Here is a 17,103-nt window from a genome sequence, read left to right as displayed (position 1 = left end):
AAAGTAAATCGACCAGCCGTGTCCAGCGCCTTTGGCGTCCCGTCGCCATGGAGACGGAGGGTTCCATTCTTCCTCAAGGGGTGGTCTTGATTTTCTCTCCTTTTCGAATCCGCAGCGCGGAGCCTAGAAGCAGCTCTCGGGGAAACAGAGGGGCTTATGTAGGTCTTAGGGCTCCTTGCAACGAGGGGGCGGCGCGAGGTGGGCGCGCTTCACTCCCGTAGGAGCCCGGCGTCCGGTGTCCACCCCGGGGTCCGGGTGGTGCGTCCCGGGACTGGCAGAGGGTCCCTCCGAGCTCCGCGCCAGCCCCGCAGCGGGAAAGCGAGGTGGACCCAGCCGGCAGGCGGACTTCCCGCGACCCCCAGGATGCCAGAGGCCAGGAGCTCCTGCCAGGAGCTCACACAGTGGAAGAAGAAGAAGCCGCCGGTGCGCCGCACGGTCAGCCAGATCTGCCCGCCCCCGCGGCGGCCCCTGACCGTGGCCGACATCCGGCCGGGCATGGAGAACGAGAGGCTGGGGGTCGTGCGCGATTCCATGTTTCAGAACCCGCTCATCGTCAAGGTGAGCCGCCCCACGCCCAGCACCCTCTTGCGCTCGTCCCCTCACTGGGCACTCAGGCGGCCGGGGGTTTCCACCCGTCCGGCCCCGGCCCCACCGCCCGGCTCCGAGCGCGGCTTTGAAAACTCCAGCTCTGGTCCAGACAGACCTGGACCCTCCTGCGGTCACGGGCAGGCCGTGTGGCCTCGCTGAGCCTCAGTTTCCTCATCCGCAAAAGTGGGATGATGATGGCACTCGTTAAAGGGAGTGATTGGGAAAATCGCATAAGGTAATCCCTGCGGGGCCCCTGACAAGCCCTCACGTTGGCGGCTGCTGTTTGCGTTTGTATTCACGCAGGGGGAAGCCAGGATGACAGACAGGTAGCAGCACCCAGACTGTCCTTACCTGCTGCCACCCTCAGGGTGCAGGCCGCCTCTGCCCATCCCCCTGCACGCCTGGGCTGCTGTGAAGTGCAAGCTTTCAGTAGCTCTCCTGGAAGCACCACTTCACCCCTTAACTTCCACTCGATCGTACTCATCCAGAATTACGACCCTAAGACCAAAAAAAGCGCGACTCTCTGCCCTAGGGGGCCGACAGGCGCCAGCGAGCGAGGAAGCCGCGGTTTCCAACTAGGTCGCCTCCTCTTGGATCGCACGCTCCCTCATATTGGTCGCGTTTCGGGACTGGTGATCGCCCAACGCTGGCGTGGCATCAACGCGCCTTCCCGGGACCCTGGGAAAAGTCAAGTTGAAGTTTGGCGCTTGGGAGGCTGGCCATGGAGCAATTCTACCTTGCGCCACTGGAGGGCAGTGTGCCTTTAAAAATGCGCGCAGTTCCCCCAGATGCCGCGGGGGTGGAAGGCGCAGGTGATAACCGTGGATTCCATAACAATTATTTATCTGAACGCCAGGAGCTGCTTAGAGCCCAGAGGTTTTGGTTGTTGTTAGTTTTTATTTATTTACTTTTTTTTTTTTTGGTACAGGGAACCTGAGCTTTCTTAACATCGTGGTAGAATTAGCTGAGTTAATTGGCTCCTACGAAAACACTGACTCTCCTCTTGCCCTACCCAAACTGTGTTCCCGGGCCAGCAGCTGGGAGAAGCCGGCTTCTCACACTGGGCACCCTTCCATCTAACACGCTTCCCTTCCTAGGCCTCCCAAAGTGGAGCAAAGTCCTTCACTTCCTTCTAGGTGAGAAGAGCCACTCTCAGAGGACAGATGGCACAGACAGATGGGGTTCAGCACTCTGGGATCAAGGGGAGAATAAATTTCGCCGGCTCTGATCATTGCTTTCACTCAAGCAGTTACTGGTGGACCAGCTCCTTCCTACTTAATACAAAATGGACAGTGTAATGGAGTTATTCTCCATGATGAATTAACAGTGTGATGCCCCCCCAAACTATAATATACACACGCGCATACAGAGAGGTATATGCGTAGATATATACATATCGTACACACATACCCACACGTGTATATGTACAACATACACCTATAAGTAAAAATTTCCCCTCCCTTTTTCCTTTTGCTCGTGCTGCGAATCAAGAAGGACAGTATTTGGCCTCTGGATGGCACTAGCTGAACAGCTTACAGACGAATTCTGTCCTGATTCCTGAATCTGAACTTTGGGTTGGAAAATGTGCAGGAGACACTGACCGACAACCCAAGGTGGTATCTTCAGAGCGTGAGACGCAGAGCAGAGCTGCCCCGCCAGCGGTGGCTGGGCTGGAGAGGTAGGGGGCGCCCTGGTGATCACGTCCAGCTTGTCTCCTGTCCCGGCAGCGGGCTTTTCCTTCTTACTTTCCTCCCTCTGGTTCTTGGGACACAAGGTACTTTCAGTAGCGGTTAAGATTATGTCCACATTTCAGTATTGACCACTGCTACCAGATTGTTCTACCAAAAGCTGACCTAAGTGAAAGTTGCAGAAACACTGAGAGCAAGGAATAACCTTGACTGTTAATGTCCCCAGACCTCCACCCCCCTTACGTGGGGGATGCTGAGGCTGTCCGGGGTGGGCTCTTTGTGCAAGATTCTGGCAGAGCCGGGGGGTAGAAGCTACATTCACTGGCTCCCAGCCCAGCTTTACTTTTGCCACTCCAGACAGCTTCCTCGATTTTAAAGGACATTTAAATTATGAAAAAACTTTGAGGTTTTCAGCTCTCAAGAAGATTGAAAGCATCCAAGATGGTGGCGCCTTTAAAAAAATCTTTTTTAAAAATAATATATTGCTGAAATTTTGGTTGAGGCATGGCTTGTGGATTTCTTGACTGTGGCATGTCAGTGTCATAATCCCAGAGTTTCAGACCCTGGTTTCTGTGCACATTCTTATTGTGCGCAGCAGGGGTGGGAGTGCCCTCTGCCTGGGGTGTCTGCAGGAGGATGATTGCAAGTGAAGTATGTTTTGGCTTTGTCTCTGTCTGAATCTGAAAGTTGCATCTATATTGGGAGAATATAGCACCTTAGAAATAGTCATTTATACCCCCAGATTGGGGGTTGTTGCTCAGATTGTTGTTTTCTCCAGTGAATAGGATCAGGATTTTTTTTTTTTTTTCATTTAAAATGCAGACACACTGCCTGAACAAACACAACACTGCTGTTTCACACCCATGGAATTTACCAGGACCTATACACATCAGTTATTCAAGAACATGTCTGCAAGATGCCACCGTAACCAAGTGAAAAGTGAAAACCTCAGACATCCAAGCAGATATTTTATCAGCAAATGCTCGACAACTCTTTGCCTCATTTAAAACCAAACCAACTGGCTATATCGAGTGGGGCTGATTGAATCAGCTGCATGTTTTAATGTGGCCACAAGAAGATGTAAATATTTTCCATTAGAAAGGATTTCTATTCGATTGTATAAAGTGATGTACGATTAGCCAGTTTTCCTTCCAATGTGACTCTCTGGGAAGAATAAAATTAAATAGAGAAAGAACCAAGTTTCTCCCTGCTTGATTCTCATTTCCCCAGAACTCTGTGACTCAACAGAGAATCCTGCTACAATAGCCTTCAAGGCTCCTTCACAGAACCTGTCAGGGTGCACCCTTCCTGCCATCGGAACTCAGCTGGTATGCTGTCAATACAATTACGGGGAGAGACTGTTTAGTTTGCTCCACTGACAGCCTTGAATCTTCTGTCACCCTGGAGAGGCAGGCTAGGTACAGGGGTGGAATTTATTGAATTGAGCATCCTTAGAGAGTGCAAATGATCGCGGCACCTGATTTTTTCATAATTTATCACTGACTTTGTTTTTTTTCTATGGGGGTTTATGTCACAAACAAGAAGAGCATGCATTTGTAAGATAGAGTTATAGAATCAGATCATTTGGGGCTGGAAGGAGGCTTACAGCCATCTAATCCAATTCCTTTTTTGAGGCTGTTAAGACCCGGAGAGGGGAAGAGACTTGCCCAAGGTGCTACTCTGACCTGGTCACAGAAGTGGGCTGAGATTTATGTCACCTGACTTCCAGCCCCATGCTCTTTGGGCATGAAACACAATTAGTTAATGAATGACAACCGGATTGGTTATATCTGTACAGCAGGCAGTCAAAAAATGTTCACCAGTGGATCTGATTCCATTACGGTTTCACTCAACATTCCTTCCAGGGTGAACTCTACTAATTTCTTGGGATTTGTTGATAGCCACGAAATATTTATTGAATGTTTACCAAGTGCTCAGCACCATCCTAAACCCTCTTGCGGGCATAGAAACAAGTTCAGAACTCAGCTCTTGCCCACAAGGAGTTAATTATTTAGCTGGGAGACAGAAGATCTATATATATCACATATATGTATTTCATATGTGTGGCATGTATATATGCTGCTTAGCATACCCCGTGACTCAAAGAAAGCTCTCAGGGAAACTTAGCTCTTACTGTTGTGTGCACATGCCTGCAGAAACACACACACACAGATAATAAGACAAGCAATGTCATGGGTCACCCCCTGTAAGTTTCAAGTTTCTGCACCCTACCTGGAGGGGTTCAGGTTTGCAGGGAGGCTTTATGAAGGAACAGTCCTGAAATTGGACCTTGAAGGGTGAAAAGGTAGGTCCCACTCAGGAGTGGAGATTGGGAGAAACTCAGCCCTGTGGGGTCAGATGACTCTGCCCTCCTTAGATCCTAAGGGTTTATAGATTTTCACCCCACCCCGAGTTCTAGCTCCTTAGACTCGGCCCCGCTGCTGAGATTATCATTGCCATCACGAGTAAGCATTTATTTAGAGCCGGTGTGTTCAAATTCGATGCTCTACAAAATTAGGCAACCACACGAAGGGCCTAACATCTCTAATAAATATTGATGCTGGCGAACGTCGTGTGTAGGTAGAGACAAACGCAGAGGAGGCGGGCAGACAAACACACAGGTAGACGTCTCGGTGTGGGTCAGTGTTTCTATGATGTTTGAGTAAAATGCGAAAATGTTACGTTCTGCTTATATATTGAAGAGACTATGCCTCTGATTGCTCAGATCCTTTTACGTTCAATTTACAACATAACTGGAGAAAACAAAACACGAGGGAGGGGGCAGAAACCGAGCTGCCCCTCCTAATGACCTAGTCTCGGCTGGCTAGGGGGCAGCTTTCACTTTTCTAGGGAAAGCTGTGGGCTTGTCCATCCCTGCAACTCTTTCTCTCCGGTTCTTTTTTTCTTTTTTCTTCATTTTAAATCAAAGCGTCTGACTTCCTGGCACTCAGGCACATCCTTCCGTGAGCGAGGGTGAGTGGACAGGGGCTGCAGCAGTGCCCAGCCCTGTGGTCATTTCAAAAAGCAGACCTGCTGCCTCCCAGGCTTTTTAACCACCACCCCCGGGTGGGGGGAGGGCAGCTCTGCTGCAGGAGGGGCCCGCCTTCCTCTTTGTCCCTCTAAAAAAGGGGGCTTTGGCCTTGAAACATTAACGAAGACCTCGGAGTGAACTTAGCCCCCTTCTGAATGCGCCTCTCAGATCACTGGTGGGAAGGCTGCTCCTCCAGGAAGAATTCTGAGTCCTGGCTGAACAAGTCAGCAGTCGCTTCCAGCACCTTCCAGAATCTTCCAGCCTCAGGTGCTGCTCATTGTAGAGTTTAGGTCACTTTTCCTGTGAAAATTTGAAAGACAAAGTTTTCTTGATTTACGACTGGCCCTGTGGACAAAATTTCAAAACCCCTATTTCCTATGGAAGTGGTTTTCAAGTTGTTCACCTGTCTTTAGAAGCATCACAGTTCTCATAAAATGTCTGATTCAAACTGCTTGTTGAGAAAATGCATCTTTAACTGTTTAAAATGTATAATGGGAAGGAAACTCAGTTAAAAGTGTTGTATATGAAATGCTAACCGTGGAGACCACCAGCTTGTGAGCTGTGATTTGAATTGGTTCATTTTGGGGTGCTGGTTCTGTGTTTGTGCTGATCCTGCAGTGAATGTGTCGCAGACCGGGAGGATTGGAACCGAGTTCATACCTTGCTGGACTTCTAGGCTGGGCGAACCCGTTTCTGGAGGCCAGTGTGCAGAGCCATCTCTGTGGCCCTGGGAACCGGGGTCTTGTTAAACCTCAGACTCATCTGCTGGCCCGTCACTCCAGGACCCTCTGGTTGGCTGGCAAAAACAAGCGAAGGCACAGTTACAATTGTACTGCATTTTGGTTGGTTTTAACATTTATTGTAAGTGTTGGGTGCTTCTTGTCTGACTTGTGTATGTGTTTAAAAAAAAAAGGATGTGAGCATTTGTTGGTTGTTGGTTATAATTCAACTTTAAATGAAATCGTCCCTTGACTCTCCTTTCAAGCTCCTGAATCCACGTAAACGAGGACTGAGAAAACAATTCCAGGCTGTGGCTGGTGTTTTCATGTGATCACAAAAGATACAGCAAGAATTTGGATAGCACAGGCAGCTCTACTTAATGCCCTGTGGTGACCTAAATGGGAAGGAAATCCAAAAAAGAGGGGAAATTATCTATCTATCCATCTATCTATCATCTATCTATCTATCTATCTATCTATCTATCTATCTATCTATCTGATTCATTTTGCTGTACAGTAGAAACTAACACGACACTGTAAAGCAACTATACTCCAATAACAAGTAATTAAAAAGAAAAAAAACTTGGTTGCCCAGGCAGCTATAAAACTGCAGCCACCACACCGGAGAGAAAGGCGATGTAGATGTCAGGCCCCAGAGCCAGACAGATCCCAGGACAGGTTCTGTCTCACCGCTTTCTTGCTGTGCCACATGTGAGGTTACTTACCTTTGAGCCTCAGTTTCCTCTCTGTAAAATGGGCTGATGCAGTTGGCACCGGCTATGGGGGAGTTGTGAGGAGTCAATGAGACCACACGTGTGTGCCAGGCCCAGGAGGGCACTTAATACATGGGCACGTTTGTTATTTTCCATTATCCTGTTTCTAACACTTACGTTCCTCAAGACAACCTTATTCTCCTCAAGCGACCTTAAGAAATGTCCTAAATCCGAACTTACGAACATGTCATGAGACAAATCCGCCCAAGGGCCTACTCTTTTTCCCCTTTGCGCTCTCATTGAAAAATACTGTTGCCCACCCCATCTCGTGCTTCCTGAAACTGTGTGCCCTGGAGCAGATGGGAGCATCCTGGCTGAGGGTGAAAACAGTTCGGTTTCTAGCTCTCTTGAGGGTTCTTGGCCAAGTGGCTTAACGTCCGAGCCTGTTTCCTCATTTGTAAAGTATAGGTGCCGATACCTACCTTGTTTACTTCTCAAGGATGTAATGAAGACTGATTTAAATAAGACACTCTCTTATGGAAGAGATTATGACACTCTAGAAGTAGACCAGTGGTCTCAATGGGGGTTGGGCGCAATTTTGCTTCCCAGGGAACATCTGGCCACATCAGGAGATGCTTTTGGTTGCCACAACCAGGAAGCGGGCTGCTCCTGGCATCTAGTGGGTAGAAGCCAGGGATGCTGTCCAACAATGCACTGGACACCCACACCCCCCAAAAAGGGACTCATCTCCCTAAATGCCAATAGTGCCGAGGCTGAGAAACCCTGGACCAGAAAAATATCAACACGTGGAGAGTTCATTATTAGTTCATCCATGGTCCAGGGTCTCTTGAAAATTTAATACAAAGATTATAGAAATGGGGTGGTTTAGTTTAATTGCTTCTCTATCCATTGTTTGCTTCTGTCCCCTGACTCCATTCATTTTATGACCATTTTATTATTTTCTTAAGTTTTTTAAATATTTATTTATTTATTGGCCGTGCACACGTCTTGTGGGATCTTAGTTCTTTGACCAGGGATTGAACCCAGGCCCCCTGCAGTGGAAGCCTCAGGTCCTAACAGTGGACCTTGTATAGCCATTTTAAGTTCCCCCTTTTAAATCCACTTCTTTTCCCTTAGTTACAGGTTCCATACGTTTGCTGGGTTCTGTCGGGCTTGTCTACCTCCAGCCTCACCCACGCTGGAGCTTAAAAAAATAGAAAGCATTTCCAGCAATCCGCAGGGAGAGGCTTCATAATTCATCAGATACACTGATTAGCGTAGGGGCTGGTTGCTTGAGTAATCACTGACCACCGTGCACAAGCTTTGTTTCCCGGGCGCTTCGCCTTCCAAGGGCTTGCTCCGGTTGTGTTTTTCTCAGCATGAACGCATTTAGGATTTAAAACGGAATTGATTTTGTCCAGCAGAAATTAAACTCGCGGTGGACCAGAGCCCCAGCCCAGCCCTCACACTCTCGTTGTGGCACGGAGTACAGCATTTCAGGGACGCAAGGCAATGCGCTTTATAAAGAGAACAGCTGTATTTTTCCACCCAATAATTTAAAGGCACATCAGGGTTCGGTCAAGGAACTGACTGACGTGGGTCAATGAGCAGAAAGGTCAACATGAAGGGCACAGGGGGGGAGAATAGCTCACCAAAAGCATTGTAGAAAACACATAATGAGCCAAAAAGAGGGGTTTTTTTGATCTTTTATATGAACGAAACAATACCTATTGGGGGGGAAGCCAATGAACCCAGCAGCGAACACGATACATTTCTTTGCGTGGCTCAAAAGCTTTTGTGTTTGTTTGGGGGAATGAAAGGTGAGACTCAGAAGCGCTTTGGTTTCCGGGTAGAACATTAGCAAGAGGCCACATCACTGGCAGGTGGCTGGCCGTTTGGGACCCGTGGCGCAGCCCCCAGGCTGCCTTGCCGCGTCAGAGAAGAAGCCAAAGCTCAGAGGCAGCAGCCTCCCACCAAGGTGGGGGCGCCCCAAGAGACAGGAGAGCGGTGATCTTGTGGCCATAGCATTGAGGTTGAGGGAACTGGAAGATGTGCAGCAACTCTGGGAGTCAGTTTTGTTGGACACTAGTCACTTTGGCCGTATCGCCGCACTAAAATGCCGTCTTAACGTTCCTGTTATTAATTGCATTCACATTTTCCCACTGTCTCCCAGGGATCTTTACGAACAGAGACATTGACGTAAATAAATTTCTATTTTTATTTTTTTAAAATTTATTTTATTTATTTTTTTTATTGGCTGCATTGGTCTTTGTTGCTGCGCGTGTGCTTTCTCTCATTGCAGTGGTCGGGGGCAACTCTTTATTGAGGTGTGCGGGCTTCTCATTGCTTCTCTTGTTGTGGAGTGCGGGCTCTAGGCGCGTGGGCTTCAGTAGTTGTGGCACGTGGGCTCCGTAGTTGTGGCTCGTGGGCTCCAGAGCACGGGCTCAGTAGTTGTGGCACACGGGCTTAGTTGCTCCGCCACATGTGGGATCTTCCCGGACCAGGGATTGAACCTGTGTCTCCTGCACTGGCAGGCAGATTCTTAACCACTGCGCCACTAGGGAAGCCCCAATAAATTTTTATAGTATGCATTTGAAACTGTTAATGAACCCATCAGTCAATGAGCAAATATTTATTGTACACCTATAATACACAAGGTGCTTGTGGAAACACAGAGGTTTAAGAATTCGTTTCCAAGGAGTTTAATGTCTGGTCAAGGTAGAACCAGACTTTGCACATTAAAACCACTAATAAAAGTTATTAAAGGCCGAAGGAGAGGTGCTGAGAGGCATATTTGGGAGTACAGGTGTGAGCAGCCTTGGAGCACCCAGGACAGCTTGTGCACCTGGGCTGGGGCTGTGAGCTGGGCTGGATTCCAGTGGCTGGACAGGAGAGGAGGGGAGCACCTGCAGAGGGGCTGGCCTGAGCAAAGGTCTCAAATGGACAAGAACAGACAACGCTAGGATTCCGTGAGCTCTGTGAGGAAAGCAGTGGCAGATGCAGCCATCCATTCACTGCTTGAATGAACAGAATAAACTGCTTGTGTACCAGGCACAGAGCTAGGCACCAAGGATACAGGATAAACCAGTCTGGGTGGGTACGGGCTTTGCCCTCAATGTGCTTTACAATCTCATAGGCAGAAACAGGCATCAGAACAAATAGCAAAGCGGTACAGATGTGGTGACGGCCGTTCTGGATGGGATTTGTGCTCAGCGCTTGAGGGCAGCTGTGCCTGGATGCGAGGAGCTGGGGGAAGGTGTCCTAGGCTGGGTGGCTTGAGCTGAATCTTGACACCAAGATGAGTCAGGAGAGGTGGGGGCTGGGGGGGAGGCAGGTATTGTGTGACCTGCGGCTTATACAATTTGGGGATCTGTTTTTAAGAAACAGAGTACAGGAATTCCCTCGCAGTCCAGTGGTTAGGACTCGGTGCTTTCACTGCCGGGGTCCGGGTTCGATCTCTGGTCAGGGAACTAAGATCCTGCAAGCTGCACGGTGCAGCCAAAAACAAACAGACAGACAAACAGACAGATAGATAAAAAGAAAGAAAGAAGGAAAGAGAGAGAGAGAGAGAGAGAGAGAGAAAGAAAGAAAGAAAGAAAGAAAGAAAGAAAGAAAGAAGGAAAGAAAGAAAGAAAGGAAGGAAGAAAGAAAGAAAGAAAGAAAGAAAGAAAAAGAAAGAGAGAGAGGGAGGGAGGGAGGGAGGAAGGAAGGAAGGAAGGGAGAGAGTACAAAATTAAAAATGATGTTGGAAATGAAATCCAAGGCCTTGGAAGGGGCCACATGCAAAGAAGGGCCCTGAGGCCTTAAGCTTCATTAGCTTCAGGGTAAATCACCTCTTGACTGGGGGAGAAAAAGCTTTCCAGGAAAAAAGGATGGCATGTTCAGTGGGAGATGGGAGGGGGAAATGCACTGGATCACCAGGCTTGAGAGGCCTCAGTTCCTCTCTATGCTGTGAGCCAGCCGGCCATCCATTCATCCGTCCATCCATCCATCCATCCATCCATCCATCCATCCATCCATCCATCCATCCAGCACTGCACACTTCCCCTGGACCAGACGCTCCAGGCCCCATGACGACAGTCACAAGCTCCCAGTCTCCTGCACACTCTTGTTGACCCTGAAACCTTGGGTGGGTCTCTGGAATGTCCTGAAGCCTTGGTGGTTTCCGCGCACCTGAATGGCTTTTGCCCTGAGAACGGCCCGGAGCCTACCCTTCATTTGCTCATTCGACCCCTTGCAAAATGTTTATCGAGGCGCTATTAGGTGCCAGGCAGTGTGCTGGGCCTGGGGCGGACCTCTGTGGACAAGAGAGCCTGAGTTCCTGCTTGCAGGCAGCTCAAGACTCTGGTGAAGACGGACAGTAGGGCAACTACCTCTTCCCCAGGGAAAAGCACTGCGGACGTGGCTGCGGTGCCAGGAGGCTATGGAAGTCCAAGCCCAAGGACGACCTCCTGGGATGAGTAGATGGTCAGTTGCGGTGTGCTGGTGGCAGTGTGTGTATGCCTGTGTTTGGATGGGCGGTGGGTAGAGACTGTTGCAGGCAAAAGAAGAGGTTTTGTGCCTCCAAGGCAAGGAGGAACTTGGTACTTAGGAAGCCGCAGGGAAGCATCAGGGAAAGCAAAACGCTGAGAGGAGCCTGGGCAGGGAGTGAGCCCAGATCCAGTGGAGCTCCCAGCTGGATTTGAGACCTGCAAGGGTCAAAGCAAGTAGGATAAACAAGACAGAACAGAGGATGAGAGACAAGCCCAGAAATCAACAGTGGGTCTAAGTGCCAGCCCCTCCCTCCCTGCACTGATGGGGACAGGGGGACCCATGCCCGCTGTCTGTCATGCTCTGAATTTTCCCCAAGTTGTTTGAGCCCGCCTGCTGGGGCGATTCTGAGGGATCCCTTAGGACGGAGCGCTGGGCTTCACGTCTGCCTCCAAAACCTTTATAAACTGTCACTCAAGATTTGGCTCTCTCTGTAGGCACCCAGTGGGCATAAATTTGGAGGTTTAAGCAAGTCTTTCAGAAACTCCCCTTCTGAAAGGAAAGCGTCTGCCTGGGGCTTCCGAAAGCTCCATCTTTCCTTAGGCAGCCGCGTGGTCCCGGTGGCACATCCTCCCAGGATCGCCTGGCAGGATGCTCGTGGGCCTGACTTCTCCCAGAGTGGGGGGGTGCGGTGCGTGAAGGCTGAGGCCTGGAGTCTGGGTTTCCAGGACGCTCTGGGCTGGCGACCCGTTTGGCCAGCTGACACCCTCCCTGTGCCAGCTGACAGCAGCTGCCCTTCGTGGAGCCTGCTGTGTGCCAGGCACTGCGCTGGCCCTTCTTAGGCATCACCTCCCTTAAACCTCTGCCACAATCCTAAGAGGCAGGATTTCTGTCTTTCCCATTTTACAGATGGGGAAGCTGAGGCTTAGAGAGGCTACACAAGTTGCCCACGGTCGTCCAGCACGTGTGCAGAGGAGCCAGGCTTCAAGAGGTCTGGGACTCTGCAGGCTGAGGTCCTAACCACTGTGCAAATCAAAAGAACTTAGTGACACCAACAGCTCCCATTGCTGAATACCTGTCAGGTGCCAGACTTTTACGTATATGATCTCAACTCAGCAAGGTCGGAGCTCAGGAAGACTCAGTAACGTGCCCAAGGTCACACAGAGGGTAAATGGCAGAGTGGGGGCTTGGACTCTGGCTTGTGTGAGTCCACAGCTTGTCATGCTCCTTATATGTTACGCCACACTGTGCTTCACCCCGGAGACTCCTATGTCCTGATGGGAGAGAAGAACCCAGGCCATCTCCATCTCCATCTATCTAAAGCAGCAGTTCCCAACCTTTTTGGCACCAGGGACCGTTTTCGTGGAAGACAATTTTTCCAAAGACTGGGGATGGGGGAGTGGTTTCAGGATGATTCGAGTGCAGTACATTTATCCTGCACTTTATTTCTATCATTATTACATCAGCTCCACCTCAGATCATCAGGCATTAAAACCCCGGGGACCCCTGATCTAAAGGGTCAACTTCATCCAGAGGCATACTTTCTGTTCTCAAGGAGCGTACAGTCTAGTTGGGCATATATGCCATACCAGGCACTCGTGTGCGCGTATACACACACACACACACACACACACACACACATCCCTAGAAGTTGCTGCACTTCTAGGGCTGAAACCAATAGGGCCAGTGTGCCTCCGACATACAAGACATGCAAAACAGTTAGGAAGAGGGCCTGGGGCCTGGAGTGGTCCAGAAAATCCTAGTGGAGTTGCTGGACGACCAAGCAGGACTCAGCGGGGCTGACGGGAGGAAGCAGGTCATTTTAGATGCAGAAAGTGACCAGACAAAGCAAGAAACTGGATGTCACCAGCTTGGGTGTGTTTGGAGGGAAAGTAGGAACGGGAAGAAGCCTGGGAGGGAGGGATGCTGTGGTGGGTCGGGTGGCTTAAGGTAAAGCCTGCACTTTTGGGGTCACCACATACGGTCTCAAGAAGAGACAAGACATAAGGAGAAAAGGAGCACAGACACTTGGTTTCCCATGGAAGCCTGGAGTTTAGGTTATTCTGAACATGTGCGTCTGCCAGCCGGGAAGCCAGGCTGGCTGGGTGGGGGGGGCAGAACCTCCACCCAGGCTGACCAAAGTGGCTTCTGCCTTTCCAAGGGAAGGCCTCTCCTCCTCCTCTCCCACCCATCGCCCTTCCCCTCCCCGCCCCCCTAATCAGAGAGAGCAAATTGTTACCAGATTAGCGCCAGCAAAGAAAAGCACAGTCCGGCTCACCCCCGCAGTTCGTTAGCATTTAGATAGACTGGGACAGGGGCCACACAATGGGCTTCAAAGCCCAGCTCCGGCGGGCGGCAGGAGGGATTAATTTCTTTAACCAACAGGCCTGATCTGGCCTAACTCATTACCCTGCCTTGTCCGTGTGGATACTAGATTCAATTGAAGATGACGCCGTTTAGGACTTTCCCTTGTTTTCTGCTGAAACCGGGGCCATTGAATCGCACATTCTCGTGTCGGCCCGTCAATACTCAGTGGCCTGAGGTTCTAATTCTGCTTCATTTAAACTTCATCAACTTTTCCAATCAAGTGGAAGGATCCGAAATAGACTCTGTGAGCAGAAAGGCCCGCTTCCCTTTGTCAGATAATTTATTCTGTCTTCCCCTCTCCTCCCTGCCTCGCTCCCTTTCTCTCCCCAGCCTTGCACAGCCCCCCCACCCAGGGCTTCTCCGCCCCCCCATCCCAATGCTGAAAATGAGATTACAGTATTTAAATGACTATGGTAATCAATCTAGGGACCCGGAGCTGAGATTGAGGTTAATTTTTCTTAGCAGAACAAAGAAGCGTGATGCCTTTGGGAACATGAGGGTGCAATCTGGGTTTCTTGCTCGTGTGTTTTTTTTCTCCCCCTGAAATTGCAGTTTTAGGACTCTTTTCTTGTTGCTAACTAGGCGCTGAGTGTGATTTTGAACGGCGGCGGCCCCCTAAGAGAGCAGAAATGTAATTTCGAGCTGATAAACAGCTAACGGCCTTCAATCAACAATTTTAATAGGAAAAAAAAAGGCACTTATATGATATGAGTACAGATCTAATGAAAGGGTGATCATTTACCTTATTTATTTTTAAACACACGAGGAATAATTTCCCACTGCGTTAGAACTTGTAATTACAGCCACGCGGTTCACCTGAACTTTCCAATCAGGAGCCTTATTACTCAGGCCATCTTCTCCCTGGCAGTTTGTGCTGCTGTAAAAGTTGAGATTTTTTTGTCATGTTTTGGCTAATTGGAAACAGGGTCATTATACCATTGAAAATCGACTTGAAAGTGACTTGCTCAATTGTTACCTGAAGCATTCAAAGCTGCCCAGTCATTCTGCAGCTACCCACCTCCCCCACAACGCAGCTTCTAAAACAGAGAGAATCAAAATATGTATATTTCTTTGTCTCCCTTTGCTATCTTGTCAGAGCTGTTTTACATGCTGCCACCCAATGTTATCTTTTATTTGTGTCAGGAGAAAGGATTTGACAAGTTCAGTATACAATGTTCATTTGGCAAGGCAAATTTTTCATACCAATTTTGAGGAGGAAATGAAACTATCTTTCAACAGAATGAGCGCCATCATTTTTGGACAGACTTATTATGAGAGGGAGGATTGCAGAACTTTATTTCCTCGCACCATCCTGAAACGTCTAATCCATTTTTTAAAAAGTAGGATTTGGTTTCCACATGCAACCCTAGTTGCGGGAAATACGAGACACCCATAATGTCTTCAAAAAAGGATGCCTCGCGTTGCATTTCTCTTCCCACAAGTTATTAATAGGCTGGAATAAATTTTTCCTCTTCTATATTATAATGACTTTGTTTCAGACCCTTTAAACTGTGGGTGAGTGTCTGACAGTTATCTGCATTTGCAAAGCAAAATACCTAATAACCACCATTGTCTGAAGAAGGAAGCAAAAACCATAAGCTACCGTATCTGTGAAGCCCGAAACCCCCGCACCCCCAAATCCAGTCTCCATCCCTGTTTACCTAAAGAAGAAGTCTCTCTCACCCTCTGTGCTACCAGATTCATTTGGGGCAGTGGTTTATGGTGACATTTTTCTTTCTTAAAGCAAATATTGACTCACCACGGGGAAATTAAAACTCCATTAGGCATTGCTACATTGTACAGCAGGCTGCATTACAACAGTCAAGCTACTATTAATTGGTTTCTTCCTCAGGAATAATTCAGGGAGGGCAGAGGGAAAGGGGAAAGAGAAGATGGATCTAAGCCATAATTTCTTAAAACGACACCATCTAAATCAGCCAAGGTGATCATTACGTGGTTATTCATCTAAATATAAAGAAGACGCTGTCTAACAGCATAATGAATTTATCAATACAAAAAGCCTGCAGTGGAGTTATTGCCAGGCTGGGGAGAGTATGTTTTAAGACACACATGGGCCAACCTCAACCCGGTGTGGGCAACTCAAGACTGACTTCCCCACAGCACAAGAAGCCCTGATCTTCCATGTGGGTGTAAGACGTTTTTCTTTCCTGGGATAAGATTCCCCTTCCAGCCTGTTCACTGCTTCCTTCCCAACGTGAAAGCTCTGCTCTTCTGCCCCCTTTGCCCTTTCCTGTGATGCCCAGCCCGAACACCACCTGCTCCATCCCAACCTCTCTTGTCATTCTTGGGTCTAGTGATCTTGCCCTCTGCTTTGGTTGGCCAGGGCCAGGGGGCTGAAAAATGACCACAACCTGGGTGGCTTAAAAGCAGAAATTTATTGCCTCAGGGTCTGGAGGCTGGAAGTCCAAGATCAAGGTGTCGGCAGAGATGGTTCCTTCCGAGGGCCTGAGGGAAGGATCAGTCGCAGGCCTCTCTCTTTGGCTTGAAGGAGGCCACCTCCATGTCCACATAGCATTTTCCCTGGATATGTGTCTATGTCCACATTTCCCCCTCGTTTTTTGGCCATGCCCCGTGGCTTATGGAATCTTATTTCCCGACCAGAGATCCAACCCAGGCCCAAGGCTGTGAAAGCACCGAATCCTAACCACCAGACGCTAGGGAATTCCCCAAATTCTGCCCCCCCCCACCCCGTTAACATGTATTTATTATTTATTGATTTATCCATTTTTAGCTGCATTGGGTCTTCGTTGCTGCATGTTAGCTTTCTCTAGTTGTGGTGAGCAAGGGCTATTCTTTGTTGTGGTGCGCGGGCTTCTCAATCCTGTATCTTCTCTTGTTGTGGAGCACAGGCTCTAGGCTTGTGGGCTTCAGTAGTTGCGGTGGGCAGGCTCAGTAGTTGTGGCACACGGGCTTAGTTGCTCCGCAGCATGTGGGATCTTCCCAACCCAGGGATCGAACCTGTTTGTCCCCTGCATTGGCAGGTGGATTCTCAACCACTGCGCCACCAGGGAAATCCCATATTTTCCCTTTTGATGAGGACATCGGTCATTTTGGATTAGGGACCCACTCTAGGTTCATTATGACCTCATCTTAACAAATGAGGTTTGCAGTGACCCTGTGGTCAAATCAGGTCACATTCTGAGGTTCTGGGGATTAGGACTGTAACATGTTACTGTTTTGGGCTTGGGTCCTAGTCCCTTGTCCATAAGTTATGGTAAAGATAATAAGGGCATCCATAGAGTGGCATACTTTGTGTTGAACTTGAGGCTGCTATCTTGGTGAGGGCTGTGGGTATGGCAAGCATTTAGAGCTCTGCGGTCTCCTCTCCAGTGTGGTGTGGACCACTCATAGGACAAACGATCCCAAACGCTCTTGTGCCATCTGTGGTACTTTTGCCTTGTTATTGGTATTTAACCCTTTAAGCACAACTAACGTGGATTGCTATCCAACTGTAAGATACTCCTTACAAGGCAGACTCTACAACAGACTTCTTTTTATCTTCTGCA

At 49.0% G+C, this 17,103-nt stretch overlaps 1 protein-coding gene across 1 annotated transcript in view; it reads left to right on the top strand.

The window, feature by feature from the left end:
* The first annotated feature begins 363 nt into the window (after positions 1 to 363).
* CFAP77 (cilia and flagella associated protein 77) overlaps positions 364 to 17,103 on the top strand; it is a 133,684-nt gene continuing 116,944 nt past the window's right edge. Inside the window, exon 1 of the mRNA XM_057725129.1 lies at positions 364 to 558. Coding sequence (XP_057581112.1) covers positions 364 to 558 — 195 coding nt within the window. The remainder of the gene's footprint in view (positions 559 to 17,103) is intronic.

This window comes from Hippopotamus amphibius, chromosome 2 (assembly GCF_030028045.1).
Source record: "Hippopotamus amphibius kiboko isolate mHipAmp2 chromosome 2, mHipAmp2.hap2, whole genome shotgun sequence".
Taxonomy (NCBI): domain Eukaryota; kingdom Metazoa; phylum Chordata; class Mammalia; order Artiodactyla; family Hippopotamidae; genus Hippopotamus; species Hippopotamus amphibius.
Note: the sequence above shows the minus strand (reverse complement) of the source record. Positions and strands in the feature narration are given on the sequence as shown.